The 23,297-nt window shown below is 52.5% G+C and overlaps 2 protein-coding genes across 7 annotated transcripts in view; one reads left to right on the forward strand and one right to left on the reverse strand.

Moving 5' to 3' along the window:
• Positions 1 to 442, reverse strand: part of WARS1 (tryptophanyl-tRNA synthetase 1) — a 29,184-nt gene extending 28,742 nt beyond the window's left edge. For both annotated transcript variants that reach the window (XM_059373985.1, XM_059373987.1), the window contains exon 1: positions 359 to 442. The gene's annotated coding sequence lies outside the window, so the exon portion shown is untranslated. The remainder of the gene's footprint in view (positions 1 to 358) is intronic.
• Positions 443 to 492: 50 nt separating this feature from the next.
• The window catches only part of WDR25 (WD repeat domain 25), a 145,983-nt gene continuing 123,178 nt past the window's right edge, over positions 493 to 23,297 (forward strand). Inside the window, exons 1-3 of one of the 5 annotated variants that reach the window (XM_059373984.1) lie at positions 493 to 591; positions 1,448 to 1,616; positions 4,052 to 4,896. In XM_059373984.1, the coding sequence (XP_059229967.1) occupies positions 4,090 to 4,896 (807 nt within the window). In that variant the 5' untranslated portion in view covers positions 493 to 591; positions 1,448 to 1,616; positions 4,052 to 4,089. Of the gene's footprint in view, positions 592 to 1,447; positions 1,617 to 1,776; positions 1,956 to 4,051; positions 4,897 to 23,297 lie in introns of those variants that run through there. The other 4 variants (XM_059373982.1, XM_059373979.1, XM_059373983.1 and 1 more) reach the window with 4 other exon arrangements.

Consider the following 23,297-nt stretch of genomic DNA (forward strand, 5'->3'; position numbering starts at 1 on the left):
CTCCCGGGGCGGCGCCGCGGCCGAGGGCCGTCCCCTCTCGGAGGGGACCGAGGGCGACGCTGCAGGCACAGCCCCCAGCACGGGGCACGCACCCGTTCGGCGTGGGGAGCTCTCGCCTCGGGGCAGGGCAAGAGGGAGGAGGCGAGCGGGGGTCGGGGCCGGCGGGGACGCGGGCGCTCGGAGGGAGGGGGCGAGGGGCGCCGTGGCAGCCTCCGCGCCCCTCGTGGCGCCGGACCCCGGCGGGCAGCGAGCCGGGCTCCGAGGAGGACGCTCCGGGCCCTCGCCTGCAGGCGGCGGCGGCAGAGCCGGGTCATGCGGCGCCGCCCCGAGCCCCCGCGCCCCTCATCCCCTCACTTACCGGCCCAGCCGGGCCCTTCAGTGCAGCCGGCTCAGCCACGGGCGGCCGCCTGGGCGTCCGTGGAAACCCCGTCCGGCCGGAACAACTTCCGGCCAGGCTGACCCATCATTGGCTGTTCGCGTGGGGGCGGGGCGGAGGCCGCGGATGATTGGCTGGAGGCTCCGGAACTAGCGGAACGCACCTTGGCTGCGGAGCGCAGGCCGGACGGCCTCCCGCAGGACCGAGCGCTTCCGGTGCGTGTGGTGAGCGGCCGGCCCGTGGGCGGGAGGGGGCTGGGGCCGGGCGGCGGGGGCTGCCCGAGCGCTCCGCGCCCCTCAGGGAGGGCCTATCAGTGTCCGTGGCCGGTCCTTCTTCACCACTGCCCTTCCGGACGCTCCGAGCTCCGGGCCCTGCCTACCTCCACTCTTGACAGCTCGGCTAACTTCTATTCATCCTTCAAAACCCGTGCCCGGTCGCCCCTTGGCCGCCTCCGCAGCCTGGCCCGCGGCGCAGGGTGGGCGCAGCGTGTTGACCCCCGGTGCCGGCCAGACCCCCGCGGGGCTGGGCGCGGCGCAGGCGGTCGGGCCGCGTTAGCCGAGCGAGCCTGTCCGGGCCTTTCCGTCTGTGCCCGCCGCCCGGGCCGCGACTCCCCAGCGCTGGCGGCCGCGGGCCACGCCGTGGGCGGGAGGTCCTGCCCTCCTGCGGCCGCCGGCGGCTCGCGGCGCCGCTGCCCCGCCCGGGGGCCCTGTGCCCGGCGTCCCGGCCTCCCCCTCGTGCTCGGGTCCCCGCCCCCAGCACGAAACACGTCCGTCTCGGTCCCGTTTGCTTAGCAAGCCGGAGGGCCGCGAGCCCTGCCCGCGGAGCTGGCGAGGTGCCCAGTGGCGCCGGCTCTCGGCCGGGCCGCTCTTTTCCTCGAGTCCCCTTCGGCCTCCTCGCCGGCCCGTTGCGCTGGCTCTGTTGGGTCCTTCCCCGGGGCTTCTCGAAGCCGCCTCTGCCCCCTGGCCTCCTCCTGAGCTTTGCTCCGCCTCCCCTGGCGGCTCAGGTCCCCGGGGGCGGGCACCCCCAAGCCCACCGCCCCTCTGCTCTGCTCTGCTTTGCTTCTCTCCCTAGGACGTCTGGCCGCCTGACACCCGGTGTTTCCCCGAGTGCGGCCTGTCTGTCCCGGGGGGCCTGTGCGCCCAGGCCGCCGCGGACCTCGGGCCGGCCGCCGCTGACCTCGGGCCGGCCGCCGCTGACCTCGGGCCGGCCGCGGCGTTGCTGGTGCCCGCGGCGGGGCGGGGTGAGTAGCCGGCCAGTGCTGGACCCCCAAGTGCGCACGGAGCGGGCCGAGTCGGCCGCCTTCGCACCCACCTCCTGCTCTCCTTCAGTCCTTCAGTCCTGCTGCTCTCTGTTTTGCCATAGACCCCCCCCCCCCTTTAAAAATTATTTTATTTATTTAGAGAGAGAGAAAAAGAGAGCTTGCACGAGAGGACGGGAGGGTCTCAAGCAGACTCCGTCCGGAGCGCAGAGCCCGACGACCCTCGATGTTGCAACCCTGAGATCAGGACCTGAGCCGAAATCGCGTCGGATGCTTAACTGACTGAGCCACCCAGGCGCCCCACTGTGGACCTCTTTTTAGGTTCTGGCCCCCAGCCCCTGGCCCCTCTCGAGTCAGCCGCTGCGGACAGCTAGGTGGGGGGGAGCCTGGTGCGTTCCCTGTGACCCAGAGGAGTGGCATGCTCTGGGCTGTGGGGCTATGTACAGGGGTGGAGGCAAGTGAGATGTCTGGGCAGCACCAGGCTACCGTAAGAGAGAACAGAAATGCCATGTTGTTTGCGGAGCACGGTCTGCGAGTTTATAATTAGTCCTTTACAGAAGTTTGGTTTAGACGATGGCATTGTGTGGGGAAGGGGTTACCTGCCTAGATTAAGCCGCAGGACAGGGGTGGTGCTGGGATTTCTGGAGGAGGTTGGATGGTGACCTAGTGTGTCGGGCAGTGGAGGGTTCAGGCCGTGGGGGAGAGGGGTGGATGGGGCGAAGTGGCCGCTTGCTGCGGTTGTGAGACCCACTACCCAGGGGAAGAGCTGGGTGATAGGCAGGCCGAGTGCCTCAACAAGGGACCCAGGGGGAGTTTCTGGCGGTGCCCGGGACCCCACATGTGGGAGGAGGGGCTCGGTGGTACACTAAGGTCGGGCATGGAGTAGGTGGTCAGGACGTGTTTGGGCATCTCAGAACCTGGCGCGGGGCTGTTGGTGCTGCTCCGCGGCGCCCTCTGCTGTCCGGGATGTGCTGGGCCTGCTTGTTTTCCTCCTGACCGTGCTTCCTCCTAAAAGCACAGAATTGAACTCGTCCAGACTGAAGCACTTCTTTCCAGAAACTAGTTGGCAGCAGTTTATCGTGTGTGATGGTTCAGAATTTCAGGAAGAATTTTTTAGAAAGGGGCAGTTCAGTGCTGGGTGAGTGTGTGTTTGGAGTGAAACTGGCAGATTTGGACCTTACCTTTAGAATTGGGGGACTGGTGCCTCGATCGCCAAGGTCTCCCCCGCTGGCTCATGGTTGAGATGGGATATCTAGGCAGGGGGTAACGGAGGCACTGGAGCCCCAGGTGGGGCGGTGACATGCTTTTCCCATTTGGTGGGTTCTGGACATCTTTCCATTTTAGTATTTTGAGACCTACCCTCAAAGGCCCAAAGTCACCTTCCAAAAGGCATCTTTTTTTTTTTTTTTTTTTTCAAGATTTTATTTATTTATTTGACAGAGAGAAATCACAAGTAGTCGGAGAGGCAGGCAGAGAGAGAGAGAGGGAAGCAGGCTCCCCGCTGAGCAGAGAGCCCGATGCAGGCCTTGATCCCAGGACCCTGAGATCATGACCTGAGCCAAAGGCAGAGGCTTTAACCCACTGAGCCACCCAGGCGCCCCCAAAAGGCATCTTTAAAATCCTGAATCTTTCTGCTAAATCCAGACTCCATTTAGTTAGGCCCTCTGTTTATGTCTTTCAATAAAGTTTTAGTTTCTTCCTGTAGCTCTTGCTCATTTTTGTTTAAATTATTTGCAGATATCCCATAGTCTTCATTAAAAAAAATTAAAAAAAATTTTTTTTAAAGATTTTATCTATTTATTTGACAGAGAGAGATCACAAGTAGGCAGAGAGGCAGGCAGAGAGAGAGAGGGAAGCAGGCTTCCCGGTGAGCAGAGAGCCCGATGCGGGACTCAATCCCAGGACCCTGAGATCATGACCTGAGCCGAAGGCAGCGGCTTAACCCACTGAGCCACCCAGGCACCCCCCAAAAATTAAATCTTCTAATTATGGTTGGTGGATAGAAAAACCTTTATTTTAAATTTTTATTTATTTTATTTTCCTTTTTTTAAAAAAAGATTTTGTTTATTTATTTCACAGCCAGAGACACAAGTAGGCAGAGAGGCAGGCAGATAGAGAGGGAAGCAGGCTCCCTGCTGAGCAGAGAGCCCAATGTGGGGCTCGATCCCAGGACCTTAAGACCATGACCTGAGCCGAAGGCAGAGGCTTTAACCCAATGAGCCACCCAGGTGCCCCAAAAGTCCTCATTTTTATGTTTATAATTATGTAAATTTACATAATTATGTTTAATTATATAAATATGTTTATTCTTAAATCCAGTCGTGGATTTGCTAGGGGGCATGTTTTCTTTTAATTACATGTGGTGGTAAATATTCTTTCATGCATGTATTCTGACACTTAACTTTGTTTGGTCTCAGGTAGTTTGTCCTCAAAGGACAGCAGAAAACTGTCTTCAATGGCTTCCTTGGTGGCTTATGATGACTCGGAGTCAGAGGCTGAGACTGAGCCCGTGGGAACTTTTAATGTCTCTGGCCAGAAGAAAGACAGCTCTGATGGGCTCCAACCTCCTGGGCAGGATTTTGCATCCAAAGCCCCAGGTGTGACGGAAGGGACAGCACTGCCTGCAAAGCATGGTTCTTGTGAAGACCCAGCTGGCCATCGTCTCCCACTGGTTCGGCTCTGGAGAAGTGACCCAGGATCTTGTCCCAGCCAGCGGTTACAGTGGCCCAGGACGGAGCCTGATGTCACCATCCCTGCAGATAAGCCTCCTCGACCTTCCCTGTGGACCAGCCACACTCCAGCTGGCCATGTGCCCCTGGCAGCTGCCCGTTTTAGGCCGGTGAAACTCTCCTGGGGGACTTACAGCTCCCCTGAACCATCCTTTTGTGCCCAAACCAAATCTGAAACCCCAGGTAAAAATGGTAGCTCTCTTCAGAGGACCAGGTGTGAGGACTGTATTGTGCCCTACACCCCAAAAAGACTACGGCAGTCACAGGCGTTAAGCACAGAAACTGGCAAGAGTAAAGATGTGGCAGCCCAGGGTCCGTCTGCAGGGCGTGCCCCTGCCCCTCTCTGTGTGGCCCCCAGAGTGTCTGAGTTTATTCAGCCGTATTTGGACAGTCAGTATAAAGAAACCACGATTCCCAGGAAAGTGCTCTTCCACCTGAGAAGCCACAGGGGCCCCGTCAACAGCATTCAGTGGTGTCCAGTCTTTGCTAAGAGTCACATGCTTCTCTCGGCTTCCATGGATAAAACCTTCAAGGTAAGGCTTGAGTGATACCGCCTTTTTTCAGGGACTCTTAGAAGTAAACTGCTGGGGTGTTTTGTTCCTCGCCGCAGTGAGGCAGGGGAGTTGAGCATCTCTGGGAATCCTGCAATTCTCTCTGTCGTATTCAGGAGCGGGTTCTCAGTGCCCACTCTGGACTCTCGGTCCCTTCTGTGCCCTCCACGCTGATGCTGCCTTGCTTAGGCCACCACAGAATGCTAGTCCTTAGTCCTCGTGGGGACACTGAGGACATGCAGACACACTGGCGTCCTGGGGGATGAGGTTGTTGAGTGAGGGCAGTCAGAGAGGGGAGGAAAGCAGGCTCAGAGCAAGTCCTGGGCCCCTGGTGAGCCGCATGGAGTGTTGAGCATGCCAGTTATGTGCTGGGCTCTGTGTTGGACGCCAGGGGAGCAGAGGTAGACAGATCGGTCCCTGGCTTCGGGGCATGTGGTTATGTAGGGCCATGGACAAGTGGAGAGGCCTTCATAGCCCCGGGCTCAGGAGTGTGAGGACCAGACTCCAACTGGGACACAAGTGCTCCGTGAACCCACTGGGAGGGACAGCAGCCCAGTCTGGGAGGGCTTGGTGAATGCTTCTAGGAGCAGGGGAAGGTTCACTTGGTGGAGGGGGTGAGACGGGGCAGAAGGATGTTCTTGGCCATAAAAGTCTTGGGGGCCTGGGGCGCCTAGGTGGCTCAGTGGGTTAAGCCACTGCCTTCGGCTCAGGTCATGATCTCGGAGTCCTGGGATTGAGTCCCTCATCGGGCTCTCTGCTCAGCAAGGCGCCTGTTTCCCTCTCTCTTTGCCTGCCTCTCTGCCTACTTGTGATCTCTGTCTGTCAAATAAACAAATAAAAAAAAAAAAAAAAAAGTCTTGGGGGACTATTGGCTGGAGGGGTGGGGTGTGCAGGGAAGGGCCTAAGGCTGCCGAAGTCGGTAGGGGCCAGACCGGGAATGGCTACGGATGCCCTGCCGAGGACTTGCGGTTTATACAGAAACTCTTTTGTCGTTGTTGCTTATTTGTTTTGAAAGCTACTGAGGTTGTGCAGACTTGCAGTAGGCCGGCTGCACATATGCAGGGATGGAACGGAGCACGTGTGTCGCAGCTCCTGTAACCTGTCCCCAGCCCCTCTGAGCTATACTCTGTCCTCCTCCTCACCCTCCTCAGCACCTAGCAGCTCACCTGTATGTGGTACGTGCCAAGTAAATGAGAGCTGAACCAGAGCTTCGTGGAAAGAAAATGGCTTTGGAGTAGAAGGGACGTGGCTTCAGATCCAGCTTTGTTGTGCAGCGGCTGGTCAGCTAGCCCCCTGCGAGTCTGGTGTCTCATCTGTAAAGGCCATAATCTTTCCTGCATCATGGGGTCATGTGAGAAAAACGCTCTCAAAACCCTGGCACAGAGCTAGGGACCCCACGGGTGCTCGGTAAATGCCAGCTTCCTCTAACTCTGTTCCTCAGAGTTCTAGAACCATCCTGTCCAGGACATCGTATTTGAAAGTTTTTATTTTATATATACATACACATACACACACACACACACACACGTTTTTTTAAAAAGATTTTATTTATTTGTTTGACAGAGAGAGATCATAAGTAGGCAAAGAGTCAGGCAGAGAGAGAAGGGGAAGCAGGCTCCCCGCTGAGCAGAGAGCCCAATGGGGGGCTCGATCCCAGGACCCTAAGACCATGACCTGAACCGAAGGCAGAGCTTTAACCCACTGAGCCACCCAGGCGTTCTGATGGGTGTTGTTTTTAAGCAGCCAATTTGAGTCCTGAATCCACTAGTCTGTGTTCTCTTCTGGCAAAGTGAATAGAGTTGTGCAGGGACAGTGCTATGTCCTGCCTTTAGTCTGGAGCCTGGGGATCTTACACCCCGGGCTTCAGTGCTGTTCCTGTGGGGGGAAGAGGTCCAGGTCCACTCAGGAGGCTTCTGGTGTTCCTGGTGTGCATGGTAACGTGCTTGGTTCAATCCCGCAGTGCTGGGGCTTCTCAGCGCTCCTTCCCGAGTCTGCGCCGTGGAGGGCCGAGAGAAGACTTGGCCCTTTGGTCGGGAGCACATCTGGAGGGTTTCTGGTGGGCCCGCGTAGGGTCTGTGTAGTGCCAGGCCGTGTCTGGCTGGCCCTGGAGGTGGGCTGCAGTTAGCATGATCAGGGCCTCGTGGTCTGGCTCCATCCCCAGCAGCTTTGTGACCCTGGCAAGACATTTAACCTCTCACGTTCTGTTTCCTCCCCGATAGAACAAACTCACGAGACCGGTGGTTGGCACTTCTGAGGTGGGACCAATGCCCAGGTGTGTGTGTCCGAAGCACCCAGTCTAAGGCCAGGCATGGGCTTTTGTGGACGGTAGTGTGGTTACAGGTGGGCTGCCTGAGGGGCACGGGCAGCTTCTTTCTAGAGCCTGCAGGGAGGGGGCTGTCCGGCAGATGCCGGCAGCACAGGCTGGAGGAGGAGGCAGCCTTGCCTGGGGGTGTGGAAGGACAGGCTGGGTGGCTGTGGGCAGAGATGGGTGGAGGGGTGTAGGGCAGCAGGTACGCCCTCGTGTGTGCCTGCCACCTGCCTGCTGTCTGCGGGGTCTTGTTCCTGATGGCGAGGGGCAGGCTTGGAGCCCTGTGAGGACTGGTTTGCACCCAGCATCAGTGAGGTGCTCTCTGGGCCCTGCTGGCCTCACTTGCCCGCCAAGTTTAGGTTTCCCCTAGGCAGAGGCGTCCCCGCTGTAGTATCGTTTTTTAAACAGAGCGTGTCTGAGTGAAGCTGTGTTTGGGTGTTGTGTGTGTTCATTCGTGTGGTGGGTGTTTGTGGAGTAGATGAGTGTGCTAGGTGCTATGCATTGGGGATGCGTGGATGTCCCCAGGGAGGGGACCCTGGATCAGCCAACCAGCTGTGACACCTTGTGACCAGAAGAGGGCGCAGTTGGCCCAGCTTTGGAAGCTGCTCAGGCGCTCCGTGGCGCCACTGCGTAGGAAAGCTTTGCCTGCGGTGATGCACTCAGACTGGGTCCTGGGCTGTTGGCTGTGGAACTGCCCTCAGTGGGGCCCGGTGCAGCTGCTGTGCCCGCCCTTCCCGAGGAGGTGGTGTGTGCGCTGCAGGTGATGTGGCCACTGGCCTCTTGCTCAGCCCGGCAGGCTCCGGGGAGCCCTGTCCACTGCCCTGTCTGGCAAGGGTGGCATTGGAGGTGGTCCAGGGACAGGGCGTGGCTGCCTTCATGGCTGCTGGGGTCAGTGCCTCCTGACCTCCTTCCTTTGGGATCCTGAAAAAGCAGGGCTTTAATAAGCCATACATACAAATGGTGGACCAGGATCCTCACTGCTTTCAGATATTTGACAGCTGGGACGCTCGAGAGGCTCCGTCAGTTAAGCGTTTGCCTTTGGCTGAGGTCATGATCCCAGGGTCCTGGGATCAAGTTCCACACTGAGCTCCCTGCTCAGCCAGGGGCCTGCTTCTCCCTCTGCCTGCCATTCCCCCTGCTTGTGCTCTCTCACTCTGACAAATAAATAAAATAAATCTTGAAGATATGTGACAGTTTCCAGTGACAGAATTGCTTGGCAAATTGATTTTGAGCACCTTTTCAGTGTGAAGAATGTGTGACGGGCTGGAGGAGCGGGGATGGGAACACCGATGGGACTAGGTGGGAGCAGGGCTGGGAACCAGGGAGGGAGGTCCTGGCTGAGGCCTCGGTTTTGCTGGGGCCTCAGCTTCATGGATAGCCCGGTGTGCAGCCCGCAGCTCCAGGCAGGATGGTGTTTCTCCCCTTCCCTGGGGTCGTGGGGGAGGGGAGGCACTGCAGATCTTGGGGGCCTGTGAGGTGGATGGGGGGAGTGGGAGGCATGTGGATGCTGAGTCTGGAGTGAGTATGGGGCTATGGGCGCCGGCAGGAGCCCTGGCTCCCTGTAGCCCAGTCCTGGATGGAGAGCAGACAGTGCAGTGGGGGAAGAGCTAGAAAAGGTGGATATGACAGGGTGCCCCCCAACTCTGTGCTCCCTTCCTAAGGTGCCTTTCCTCTTGTCTTTTGGTTGAAGCCTGCCAGAGTGACTTCTTGAGCCCCACTGCATCAGGAAGGAGGGAAAAGCCTGGGGGCTGGGGTCACAGCACTTAGTTTGAATCCTTCCTCTGTGGCTGACTGGCTGTGTGACCTCGGGCAAGTTACTTCTCCGAATCTCAGTGTGTGTGGTCGGTGGAGATGACTGTGCCTGCTTTGCTGGTTTTTTGTGGAGAAGAAACAGTGTTGGATGTGATCTCTGGTGTGGTCCTTGGCGCATAGTAGGCACCTGCTGTGTGTGTATGGTTTTGCTCTCCCCAAGAATCTTCTCTCTTCCTTACCTCGAAGTGGCATCTCGTTCTGCCTGTGTAGCCATGAACCGTATCTGTGACACCTTGTAGATTTTGAGCTTCTTGAACATGGAAACTGTGCCAGACCCATTTTTATATTTTTCATAGCACCTGGCACAAAGTTTTGTACATGCTAAGTGATCAGTAAAGATTAAAGAAATTTTTTTGGATTTAATTTCCAGCCTCTGGGAAAGGATGGTCTCTTAAGTGCATAGATTTTATTTGCCACTAGGGGGCACAGTAAGACTTCATATAAGCTCACTCAAGCTTCTAGAATGTGAAAGAATCCTTGATTTCAAGGTGGTATTTACTGAAATATGATTTCTTTTCTGATCAAGAGAAAAACAGCACAATCCATCTGATTAATCTAAAGAGCGTGAAGTGCCAGTTCCTTCATCTCTTTAAAATGTAGCTTTGGAATTCATAAATTTCAATTGGGCACATTACAGTGGAAAGATACTTATTTTAATATGTTCTAAATGTTCTGTGAGCTGTAAAATATGCTTATATTAGTTTTGAAAAATTTACAGCTGGAGAAATTAAGTAGAATCAAACAGTGACTCCTGGCTGCACCGATGCTCAGTTTTCTTTCCTGAGGGTCCCTTCCTGCCCCTGTCTGCGGCACGCTTCTGTTTCTGACAGTTGTAATCCCAGCACGGATACCCTTTTATCTACTCTTTTCACTTCCCTGTGTCCTCATTTGGCTCAACATGTCTGAATACCCACTGCACGTAAAGGTAGAATTCAGACTTTGAAGCCCTTGGAAAAAGTACAAGTGTGGCCTGTTGCGTTCAGCCAAATGCAGGCCCCCTCACCGCCAGCCCCATGTGCAGAGCCCTCTGCTAGGCACCACACACATTCTCACAGGCGCCTGACATCTTTTGTGCTTCCAGGGACCACCGTCTGTGCATCAGAACTCAGAGTTCTGAAACACAGAGGGATTTTAAATAAAATGTTTGAATCAGGTGTTGTTCATTTGTTTTACAAAATTGTTTGCTTTAGGAATTTTTTTCAATAATAGGCTTACCTATGATACCTAAAAAATTTTTTTTTTCATTTTTGATCGTGAATGTAATGAAAGCTTATTGTGAAAATTGCTGAAGACGCACAGAATATAAAGAATGAAGGAGAAAACAGAAACCGCTGACAACCCTAATCCTGAGTCAGTGCCTCACGGACACTGCGGGTCTTTCCTGGTCTGGACCCCCGTCCCCGTGTGTTCACGGAGCTGGGCTCACTGCAGAGCGGACGCGGTTTTGATTCTTCTCTCTCCACCCCGTCTTTGTGCTGTTTGTAAGGAGCATTTTTATACTTTATTAAAAACTTTCCTCAAATGTATGTTTATGACTGTCTCAAGTTCAAGACTTTGCTTTGTCATTTCTGTGTTGTTTCCTTTCATTACCTGCTTCTCTTTCTGAAATGGCCAGTACTTCAGTGAGCAGAGCTATACGTAATGCTTTTCTGTTGCCTTAGTGGAGGTAAGATGGGCTTTGATTTACACCCGGGCTTGAGCTAAAGCCTTTGTGTCTGGTAAGTGGAACCCAAATAGATTGGCAAAGGTTTGGTGCTATTGTTATGTGAGACCCTTGAGTTCCTATTCCGTATCTGCTGCTTGGTAGCTGTGTGACTTTGGGAAAACCACTTTGTCTCTCTGATTCCCCGGTTTTCTCATTGGTAAAATGGGTATAATGGCTGCCCATGGGGCTTGTTGCTACATAGGAGAAATGAGAAGATGCTGCGCAGTGCCTAGCATGTGGGAGGGCCCGAAAGACCTGTTCTTGATTAAACAGTTAGAAGAAAGGCGAGTCACCCAGAATCCTCCAACTTAATGTAACTCTTGTTTTTGTGAATCTTTTTTTAAACGATTTTATTTATTTATTTGACAGAGAGAGATCACAAGTAGGCAGAGAGGCAGACAGAGAGAGAGAGAGGGGGAAGCAGGCTCCCTGCTGAGCAGAGAGCCCGATGCAGGCCTGGATCCCAGGACCCTGAGATCATGACCTGAGCCGAAGGCAGAGGCTTTAACCCACTGAACCACCCAGGAACCCCTTTGTGAATCTTTTAATAATCTGTCTACAGATACATGTTTTTCCAAGTGTTCCATGTCAGTACTCCTGAATAGATATTTTTAAAATTTGGAAAGTTTTTGGGTTTCTTTGTACCAAGCTGTTTACCTGTTCCCTTTTCAAAAATGGCACATTTATTTGGAAGGCATGTACTGGGGGGCTGGGTCTGTGTCTCCAAACTGATCCCGTTTAAAACGTGGTAGAAGAAAAGGAATTGGAGAGTGGTTTGCCAGCTCTCAGCACGTTTTGTGTCTGTGCCTCTGGCATCCTGGGGAGGAGCGATTTCGTCCCTGAAGAGGCCCAGGAGAGGGAGTCTGGGGGCGGGGAAGAGGTGCCCACCTAGAGTGGCACCAGGATCCGTTGGGTCTGGGGCCCCCTTCCCGCGTGCGTTTGAAGGAAAGGATTTTGTTGTGGAGGCTGAAGACCCAGATTGGGGGTCTCATTGTGCTGTTTGCCAGCTCTGTGGCCTCTGACAGTGAGGAGGCTGGAGAGAACTCAACTATCCCGAGTGCTTACCACCTCCTAGGAATGGTTCCAAATGTTCCAGCTCCTCTCTGTGACTGGCCTGTGAGGCAAGGGCTGCTCTTCTTCCCACTTTACAGACAAGGAGGCTGGGGCACAGAGGGGTTAAGGGGTTTGCCCGTGATCACACAGCTGGTGTACTGGAGAAGCACGACGGGAGGCTGTCAGACCACAGAGCAAGCCGAGCTGAAAGACTCATTCTGTTCTTCTGCCTCTGAGGATCAAGGATGGGAATGCGCAGCCCCTCTCCCAAGTTGTGCCTGGGCTCTGTCCCAGCCTCAAAGTCCTATGGTTTTGCTAAGGGACATAAGGAGAAGAGATGATTTCCGTAGTGGTTTGGATTTGCATTTTTATGTATTACAGGATCCCGTTGATTTATCATTGTTAGCAGATCTGGTTATATTAGGGGATCTTAAATGTGCTTTGTAGCAAGTAATATATCTCAGATTCAAAGACAAGGAATTTATGGATTCAAGTGCCAGAGTGAAGGTTTATTTCAGTTTTGAAAGAATTATTCTTGATGGATTTTACAAAATGAGATTGAGAAATGATTTGATGTGTAGAGCGAGGAGTCGTGGAGCATTATGTAGATGATTGGCTATTTATTCCAGGCACGAGGCAAATCTATTGGAAATGAGAGCCGCACAGCTGGGGAGGAGGGTGGGGTGGTGGTGGTGGGCGTTAGGTATTTGGGGAGTGGGTGATTAACAGTGTGCCGAGGGCAGTTAGGTGGAGGCCAGGAGAGACTGGCGCTGCGTGTGCACGTGCGCAGAGATCACCTGGGTCCGTCTTCGTTTTACAGAAACCCAGGGAGAGGAAGACACTTGCCTGAGGGCACCCAGTGAAGTCAGGTGGTGATGGACCTGGAATCTTCTGTAGGAAGTGCTGGGATGCTTCTCTCTCTGGACATGGCTCCTCTCCCTTCCCACCTTTGTATTTTTGTTTCCGGGAAAGTTCATGGTCATCTCAGTTGTCCCAGGGGTGGGAGTAAGGGCGGCAAGCCCAGTGACAGCAGGGTTGCCGAGCTTCTGGGAACTGCTGTGAGATCCTGAGCTGGAACCTTCTCTTTGTGGGAAGGGATTTTTTTTTTTGACACTCCTCTCCCGCATATGAAAGCTGCAACGTTTCTGAGGCCAACAAATGAGACATTTCCCACTTCCCTTTGCTTGCCAGAAGGGCCTTGCAAGCTTTCGCCTTGCAGAAAAAACCTTAAGTTGAAGGAGGAATCAGAAAAGGAAAATGTGGCAGAACACAAGCTGTGTTTTCTGCTTTTTGAAAACTTCATTCCGTTGAACTTTAACAGCATACGCAGGGCAGGCCGTGTGCTTGCTAGATGCTGACGGAGAGAAAACAGTGCTGTGTGAGGGTGCAGCCTCTGTCCTCAGGGAACCAGCCTCATCCAGTCTCATTCCGTGTCATTAAGGGAAGAATAGAGCAATTTGGGAAAATGCTTTTAATGTAATTGAAAAATGCAGATTGCAAAATTGGCACGGTTAAGAGTTGAGGCAGTCTAGTAAATTATTTCTTGCTGCTTTTAAAACTTGGACACAGAAGATTCTTAAAGGCACTCATCTACTGCCCAGTGATGGCTTTGTCCCTCTCCTTTAAAAGAATAAGTTATTTTAGATTTACCTTAATTTTATCATAAAGTGCTAAAATTTTGGGAAAAATACAAAAAAAGATAGAAGTTAAAAAAAAAAAAAACCCATAGGTCTCCACTCAGGCATAACAACTGTGGATTTTTGTAAGCAGCTTTTCCTTTCCACATTTTTTCCCATGAGCATTGGCTGGTTTTAATTATACTGTAGGTACTTTGTTTTTGTAAGCAGCATTTACAAATTTTGTGATGGTTATCTTCTCCCCATACTTTCGCCCCTTAAAAGAAGGGCAAAGTCCAACCTTGTCACCTTTTCTTGAAACTTCTGCTGTCTCTACTTAGGCTTCTTCCCCAGGTGCAGACCCCCGTGTGAGGGGAGTGGGGCAGGGTGCAGGGGTGAGGGCATGAGGGATGGTCAGAAGTGCATGTGAGGGAGACCAGTTGTGTCCGCCCAGGATTCCTGGAACTCCCACCCCTCACCCCCTCACAAGCGCTGTGAACCCAGGCTGAAACGCAGGAGGACCAGATGGTCCAAGGATCCTGGGGCTGCTTCCAGGATGGCCTTCCGGTCTTCCCTCGCTAGGGGCAAGGTGTTGGGCACCATGTCCCCTCCTGTGGAGCAGGGGCCTCGGGGAGATGGGCCATACCCCTGGGGAGGTTCCCTGTCAAGGGCTTTGCTCTGGAGACTCAGATTAGTTCCTTGCTCTGGGTGTCCCTGGATGGAGCTTCTAATTTCCTTTTCTTTCTAGTTCTTTCTTTGCCTTAATGTTTTGTTTTTCTGGGAAATCTCCTCCACCTTTTCTTTCAATATATATATATACATATTTTGATTTTGTATTTCTGCTGCCATATACTTAAACTTTTTTTTTAAACTGAGTATAACTTATATTCAGAAAAGTGTTCTATTCTGATCTATCATATTTTTACATTCCAAGAGCTGTTTCTTGTTTTCTGAATGTTCCTTTTTTAAAGAATATGTCATTAAAAAAAAAAAATGCATATTTACAAGGTCTTTTCTTAGCTGTTGGAGTTCTTTGAAAGTTTTCCTATGTTTCGGAAAATGTTCCTGCCCCTTGTCACCTCCTTTTACCCTTGTTTTGGTGTCTGTGTTTCATGTGAGAGGACAGGGCCCCTGCCCTGCTGATTTCCATTCATGGAGGAGGCTGCTGAAAGCTGATCTAACCAGAGGCTCTGTGTGTGTGTGTATGTGTGTGTGTGTGTGTGTGTGTGAGAGAGAGAGAGAGAGAGGATGGAGCCTGTCCACAGGGAGTTTGCTGCAGGGTGATGAGGTGGCCGGCTGGCACCTAGGGCAGGACCGCCATCCATGTGAACCTCCCGACGTGTTTTGGGTACCCTGGTCAGTTTCCCAGACTGGACTCTTCATGCCGTGGCTGCTGGCATGCAGGCATCTGAGCCAGGGAGAAGGCAGGGGTCTCTGTGTGGGGCGTGCCGATGTCACTCTGATGTGTCGTCCTAGCTGCTAGCTTTTCCTCCCAGCACACAGATCTACTATGTTCTTTCAGCGCCTACAGTGGCCTTCCATTTATGGCACACACCATCCGTTATGTGTAAATGTGACTATGTCTTCTTCCCCTAGACAGTGGAAGAATTATTAACTTTCCTAAACATTTGCTAATTGAGTGGTGTCTTATTTGAGAACCAAATGAATTCATTCACCTGCCGCTCCTTTAAAACCAGGTCGGCAGCTCGTTAATGCTCAATAAGTGTTTGTGGGTTTTGTCCATCAGTCTCCTGCCATCTTAGCATTTCTCTTCTGCAGCAATTTACATACTAACAATATTGACCTGTCATCATATCCCTCCCCCCGCCCACCGTGTGTTGTTTGACTTTGCGTTTTGGTACTTTGTTATTATTATTTTTTACAGGGAAAACCTGACATTTTTTTGGGTCAAGTGTATAGACCTTTCCCTTTGTAATTGTCCTGTGGCCTTAGAGCATGGCGTGTCCTCCCCCATCTCAAGATCTGATAGATAGTCACCTACGTTTGACCTTCATCTAGCAGTGATTAGCTTGAGCCAGTTTCAATTCTCATCATCTCTTCCAGGCTTTCTGTGGGTCCGGGGCGGCTGTGCCCGCCGTGATGAATGTGCACTCGGTGCCAGGGATCGATTGGGATATTAAGGAGCGGCCCTGCTTCGTGACGCTCCCCCACACGGATGCTGGCTACTAATGATTTAAAATGACCTTCTTCCCATCCAGCTTATTCCGCAGGGCACGGGTGCGCCATGACCGCCTCAGCCTTTCCTCAAAAATGAAATGTTGTTTTTGACCATAAAAGAAATACATGTATGCTATGGAAAAAACAGGAAGGTATAAAGAAAAAAACTGCCCATTATCTCTGCGCCCAGAGGCAATGACTGTAGACTTTTGGTATATTTCCATCCAGTCTTTGGAAATAAAAGGCACCACAGTCGAGTTCCAACTATCCACGTGATTTTAAACCCCTCCTTCCCCCCCACGTACTGCGGCAGCGGGGTTTTAATGCCGTGACTCACTGCGCGGTTTTCAGGGCGCTCTGTGAGCCCCGGGGGTCCTCGAGACCCTTTCACAGGGTCTGGGGGGTGAAAATTGTTTTCATAATAGTACCTAGAAGTTATTTGCCTTTTCCACTCTCCTTTTCTCATGAGCGTACATGGAGTTTTCCAGCGGCAACAGGACGTGTGCTGTTATAATAGATTAAGTACAGAAGCGGCTCTGCGAGCCCAGCTGTCTCTATTAAGCCCGCCGTTAAGGAGCTGGCAAAAATGTAAACAGTGCCTTCTTGCTGATTTTTTTTTTGTCTTCATAAGAGATGTTGTTTATGTTGACATGTAATGGGTTTATTATTGGTACTTTTACATAAATTAATACTCTGAAGTGTTCTCAGTTTTAATTTCAAATATGCTAAACGTGGATTGATAATAACCCACATTAAGCAGTAGCTTTCTGGAGTCCTCAGTAACTTCAGAGAGTGTGAAAGGGTCCCACCAAGAGGCCTGGGGAGCACGGTTTGATTCATATCTGTAATTTCTCTTTAGCGGGATGTACGTGTGGGTGACCGCGGTGTTGTCCCGCGGCTCCGGCGGAGGGCACGAGTCAGCCGCTGCTGCGTCACTGCCTCCTGCTGTGTGGTTAGATCTCGGAAGGGCGGAGGGTCCCAGGCCCCTTGGTCTCCCTGCCCCTTCTTGCTGCCCTCCCTTCTGCCTGTTGTGAAGGTGATTGAACATTACAAAATGATGGGAAAAACCTCCCAGTTCCAGCGTACATACACCTCAGTTACGGTGATCCTTTCAACAGCCTCCTATCCGTTTCTGGTCCATATGGGCTTATGTTTTGCACAGAGTGCGCGTACAGGTTTGCAGCCTGCTCCTCCCACTTAGCATTCTGTCCCAGCCTCTCCTGCTGCAGCGCGGCCGGCCGCCTCTGCGTCTTTGCGGGGCTGTCAATTTGTGCCGGGTCCAGGATGTTCTGTCGGGCTGATTAACTGTAATTTACTTAGCTGTCCTCGGACACTTAGGTGGTTTCTAATTTTTGCTATTGTAGATAATACTGAAGTGGTTGTCTTCATGCATGAAATCCTTTTCTGTCGGATTATTTCTTTCAGATTGATTCCCAGAAGTGGGACTGCCGGGTCAAAGGCTGGTACATTTTCACGGGTCTGGATGCTTCTCTCCTCAGATTGCTTTCCAGAAGGATTATACCAATTTGCACTGCCACTGCAAAGCCTGCGTAATAACCAACTATTTTGCTTAACTATCATGCCTAGAATTTTCTCTTGTAGCCCCAAGGGGGCAAAGGCCCTTCTCTAAGTGAACGTGATCTATAATTATTTAGACTAACACCACAATTGCTTTCAGAACATTTTTAACCTGCTGAGTTTAGAATTCTAATTCGCATACAAGCCAGCACTAACAGTATCACAAGGAGCAATTCTCTCCCTGCTCACAGTGTGTTTACACAGCCCGACAACTGCAGGGAAAGCTGAAGGGCTTTTATAAACACAAGTGGTATCTTTCTGAACTAGTTGAAGTATTATTTTGAAAGGTACAGAAACACAAATTAAAACACATTTTCATTGTAACCTTTGGTTAGAAAAGTTGTTTGTTTTTGTCCTGGTCTCTTTCCATGTTCTTTGCTCTCATTCAAGCATGTTCTGAAATATCCTGGCTCCTTGGAGTCTTGCCATGATGCTTCGAGCCTGGTGACAGGGACACACCAGGGAGCGTGGCGGCTGTCCTCAGGTGCTAGTGGGGCTGTGGCGGGAAGAGGAATGGGCTGTACTCTGGTTTACTCCGGGGCAAAAGCAGGACTACTGGTGGAAATGTGGGGGATGAGGTTGGCATCCTGTGAGGAAGAACTTTCCAGCACTCAGGACTTGTCACCTTGGGGAGTATCCACCTCTTGGAAAGGGGTGAGGATGGACAGGTTCAGGGCAGGTTGGAGCCCGTGTCGCCAGTGGGCTGGGAAGTAGATGCAGGTGGGGTCGGGGACTCTGAGGGCCTTTCGGGAATGCTCTGTGCCTGTGGTCGGGCCCCTGGTGGCTGTGTGCTGGCCTGGAGAGGGTCCTGAGCCCGGCGCTGGAGGCAGGGGCCGAGGCTGGCACGGTGCTGAACATAACTGGGAGTGCGCGTGAGGCATACCAGTCCCGACCCGGCTTCTCTGGGCGTCCACACGATGTGAAAGAAGGGGCTCGCAGGGCTGTCAGGGTCAGACAAGTCAGATGTGGGAAGCCGCTCTGTAAACTCTAAAGCCCATACAAATGGAAGGGATTATCAAGAACTTCTGGGCAGGGTTTACTCTGTAATTGCCTGTGAAGCCAAGTTCTTAAACACGGGAGGCTTGCCATCCAGTGTACCTCCAGCTACCTTGATTCGTTGAACAAATAACATGGTGTATGCCCAGGGATGCCAGCAGGCCTCTGCAGGAACCTAGGCTCTTCTAGACATGGCTTCCCGTTTTCTGGCTTTGCAGCGTGGTGTTGGCTCCTGGTGGTTGGGATGTGCCACGAGACTTGTGTGGCCAGTGAGTCAGTCAGGCCTTGGTTGGGCTCTCTGTCTGCGGTATGAGCGGTGAGGGGCCTAGGGACCAGGTGCCACAGAGTGCGTGAGAGAGGTGGCCCTTGGGGTCAGTACAGAAGACTTGGTGTCTCCACTTCTTTCTTCATTTGGTCATCCATTGATCCAGCCGCTGATTCAGTGCTCGCTCTGTATACGCTCTGGGCTCAAAGGGACCAGACATACCCTTGCTGGCAAGAAAGCACACAAGGGGCGTGGGGTGCGTCTGTCAGGGTAGGGGCAGAAGATAGGACAGGCTTCTGGGGAAGGGGAAGGTTGAGCTGGGCCTTGCTGGGTCTTGGAAGATGAGGAGATGAGGAGCCAGATTGGTCGGGAGGAGAGCCCTGGGCTACGACTCTCGTCTGCGGTGGGGACCGGTGTTGGCATCCGCTGAAGGGAGCCAGGCAGGACCTGTTGCAGGCTTTAGGCCTGGATAGGGCACAGGGCCGGCTGCTGCCCCTGGGGCCTACACTGGGTCAGGCACCACACTAGGGCTTTGCAACTCGTTTACCCACAGCTAGGGTGCAGGATAGTCACTTGGGCTTGGGAGTCCCACTGTGGCGCTCAGCCCCGGCCTTGTGCTTTCTATGACTTGGACTAAGTTATATAACTTTTGGGACCTTTGTTTTTCCATCCATAGGCGGGGATAATAATAGCATCAATTGTAGTTTTCTGAGGTTTAAACAAGAAAAACTGGGACGCCTGGGTGGTTCAGTTGGTTGAGCAGCTGCCTTCGGCTCAGGTCATGATCCCGGTGTCCTGGGATCGAGTCCCCCATCGGGCTCCTTGCTGGGCGGGGAGCCTGCTTCTCCCTCTGCCTCTGCCTGCCTCTCTGCCTGTGCTCACTCGCTCTCTCTCCCTCTATCCCTGACAAATAAATAAAATCTTAAAAAAAAAAAAAAAAACAAGAAAAACCATGGAGAGCTCTTAGGGGAGTACCAGGCATGTAGCAGGTGCTTCATCATGTAAGCTGGCATCGGCAGCTTCCTCAGGCCCGTTTTACAGATGAGAGAATTGAGGATCAGAGAGGGACAATGAAGGACATGTGACTCCTAAAGACAGAGCTGGTGTTTGGACTTACCCTTGTCCGCCTCTGCATTCTGGGGTTGTTCTGTGTCGGCTTCCTGCTTGGGAGCTCCAGAAGGTAGTCACATGAGTGTGGACAAGGCCTTAATCTTTTTCTTTTTTTGTTGTTTTTAAGTTTTTATTTGTCAGAGAGAAAGAGCAAGTGAGCACAAGTACAAGCAGCAGGCAGAGGGAGAGGCAGGCTCCCCACTGAACTGGGAGCCTAATGTGGGACTCGATCTTAGGACCCTGAGATCATGACCTGAGCCCAAGGCAGCCACTTAACTGACTGAGCCACCCAGGCGTCCCAATCTTTTTGAGGCTTAATTAGTTCATCTGCACACTGGGAAGAACTCTGAAGTTCCATGATGCAGGGAACTTGTTTTCTAGATTGTATCTAGAGTATCTCCAGTTCCTGGAGGAGCGCAGCCCGTGTAAATGAACGAATGAGCCCTGCTCAGTCTGTCATGCTCCTGTGGGCTTCCTGGAACTTCAGGGGGTTGGAGAGTCTCGGGAGTGAGCTTGCCCACATGCCTTGGCCCTTCCTCCCCCCTCTGGCTCCTGCAGGAAGCGCCCTTGGGGGTGATGGGGGTGGCAGTCTTTGGGGCTTTGAGGAAGGTAGCTGGGAGGTGGCTCAAAGCTGTGGATCCTGCCCATCTATTGAAATGCTTGCGTTTACACTCCAGGTGATGGCTTTGGGCCGATCCTTGCAGCCTGTGCCTTTGTTTATTATTCATTTATAAATCATAAATCCAGAAAGGATTTCGGGAGGCTTATGGTAAAAGATACGAATATAGTAAAGCTGTTAGAACAGACCATGAAAAGCCACCCTGAAAAGAGGAGACACATAAATCAAGTTCAGAGCTGACCACTGTTACGGGGCTGGTGCCTTTCATCTTCCTTCAAGGTTCCTGCAGCCCCAGGGCAGGGTGTGGGCATGGGAGCCAGCAGGAGAGGTTTTGGGTGGGGAGGTGGGCTCGCAGGAGGGTGGAGCTGAGAGGAAGCCAGCTTCTAGGGCCCTGTCTTGTCTGCCCTGTGATGAGATCCAGGGACCAGAGGGAAGGCCATGGGGCAGTGGGGTGCAGCAGGGCTCAGGGCGACAGCCAGCTCCAGGAAGCGCCGTGGGGATTACATGCAGGCATGTTTGACCCGGGACCTGGCACTTGGAAAGCGCATTCATGAATCTCCCTGTTTGGGCTGGGGGGCCTGTGGTGAATGTCATCCTGGGTGGAGGGCTCAGTTCCTTCACTCGGGCCCCCATGTTCAGAGGAGGTGCTGCTAGAGGGCAGGATGGGGTGCTCTGTGCACCCTCGGCTCTGTCCATACTGATACTGTCTGCACTGAGCGTGGCCTGATCGTTATTACTTAAAAACACTTACAAAGTTCGACACGAACGGAACATACTTTTTAATTATTTCCCAGCTTGTCTCTGGCAGTGCTGTTGTCAAGGAAACCAAAACCTTGGGAAAGCTTTTCAGCTTCCCGGTCAGAAGAGGATACTTGTACAGCGCTTATGTCTGTGGAAATGGACCTGTCATTCTGTAACAGAGTCTGTTTTTAAAAGGACTGGCTTCCTTCACTTCTTACAGATATAACCTTTTTGACCTTCTAACACAAGATGCAAGATTGTGGTTGGTGTTTTCTCTTTTAAAAGAATTGCTGGCGCTCTTGACTCGATTCATTCATTCAGCATCTGACGCAAGGGTTGGGTGCCCGGGGCGGGAGCGGGTTACGGAGATGGATAGGGCGTCTCACCCTTCCTTGAAAGGCTCCGGGACTCTGGGAAAGAGAGACTGGTAGACAGATATTTACAGTGTAGCATCATTCCTGTTCTCAGGGAGTCGAGGATAAAACGCTGTGGAGCACAAAGGACAGCTCCAGGGGGGCAGTGCAGGGAGAGTCACCAGGAGTCTCAGAGGATGGGTAGAAGTAGTTCTGTGGCAACAAGATGGAAGAGCATTCTGGGCCGAGGGAACAGACTATGCCAAGGCTGGAGGGTGTGGAGGACTGTGCTGCCAGCCGCAGACTGCAGGGGTGTAGGGTGAAGGTGCTGGCCTTGGACATGTAAAACAAGGGAGCAGGACTGTCTGGACAAGATTTGGGAGGCGGGAAATCAGGAGGGCGATGGAAGAACAGAATCTGTTTTTAGAAGGACTGGCTCCCTTTGCTTCTCGCAGATAGAACCTTTCTGCCTGCTCATGGAGGGCCATGAAGTTGGGAAGGCAGGTTCCTCAAAGCTGTCCTCATTCTGTTGTACAGGGCCCTTGCTCCTTGATGCACGGGGGCACGTCACGTCTTACAGCTCTGCTCGGGAGGGAAGGGACACTGCTCACGCGTCTTGAATTTAATCATTGGCTTCTGCTACAGGAGTACCGCATTAGTGTAACATGTCAGCCAGCATTCCAGTAGAACTTGATGATAGTTAAACCCTATCAAGGGCATTGGTTTTATATGAAAAAGATAAATCATTGTTAGAAAAATAGGACTCTTGTTTTTGAACAGCCCTTGTTATTTCTTTTAAAACTTTGGAAAATAGATTTATAGAAGCGTCGTGAAATCCAGAGTTTCTATGTACCTATCACCTGCCATCCCCTCCACTTGATGTAATCCTGGTGCATGTGTCAAAGCCACGAGATGAGTATCAGCATAACTCTGTTCACTGCATGGTAGAGTTTTTCAGGTTTCCCCAGTTTTTCTGCTAATGTCCCTTTTCTGTTTCAGGATCCAGCCCAGGACCTGATGTTGCTTTTAGAGCCCTGTTCTTTTTGTTGTTAACGGTTTTGGGGAGAGGGGTGGGGGCAGGGAGCAGACCGAATCTCACCATTGTTGAATCTCGAGCAAGACCCGTGGAAGGTTTTCGCCTTAATGAGGCTGAACACGCTCACCTCTCATGGGCCTGTTGTCCCCGCTAACTGGCTGCTCAGGTACTAACCCGTCTCCACTTCCTCTCCTTTTTTGCTGTTTTCCTTTTGGATTGAACCTAGCCAGACCTGTGGACTCGTGTTCACCTTCATTAGGGCTTGGAGTTGGGCCTCTCTTCGGCTTCCCCGTGTTTACCAGACGAGCGCGTCTTGAAGTGGTGACTGGGAGTGAGTGTGCCTGACCTTTAGTGAGGGAAGTGAGAACATTCTTTGCACAGAGGTGGATGCACAGCCTTACACAGAAGGCCCTGCTTTCCTTTTGTCCCTCCCTTGGGCCACACTCCTCCGTGCCTTTCCCCTCTCCCATCCTCTGCGCCACCATTTCCATCCTGCTCTCTCGGGCCTTGCCCCGCACCTGCCCCACGCCTGCCCCGCGCCTACCCCGCTGGCCTTCTCCTCTGTGCTTTCCCCCTGCCCTCCCCCTTCCGTTTCTCTCTCTCCCTCTCAGGCTCCCATCAGGCTCCCATGCCCTTCCTCCTTTCCTTTCCCGCAACAGGCCAGTGAAGCTGTTGCCACGGAAACCAGCCCAGCAGAAGCTCTGCTCTGCTTTCTGGATGCTTCTAACGATGATGATGACGCAGATACTGTTGAATTCTAGAATCAGCTAAGCCCTGGCCTGTGGCCTCTGGAGTCCTTTCATTTTCCAAAGGGCAGACCGGTGCCACAGCTTATAATTCTGTTCAGTAGATGGTCATTTTTGATTTGAAAACTTCAGAATTTGAGTAATCATTTCCCCCTTGCTTTGGAAGACGGGTTGCAACCAGTGTGAAAAACACTCAGCTGAATTTCGTTATATGAATGGAGGGAAACCACCCCACGGAAGGTGGTGGCTCTGTAGGCTCCCCGAGTA

The sequence above is a fragment of the Mustela nigripes genome, chromosome 13 (genome assembly GCF_022355385.1).
Source record: "Mustela nigripes isolate SB6536 chromosome 13, MUSNIG.SB6536, whole genome shotgun sequence".
Taxonomy (NCBI): domain Eukaryota; kingdom Metazoa; phylum Chordata; class Mammalia; order Carnivora; family Mustelidae; genus Mustela; species Mustela nigripes.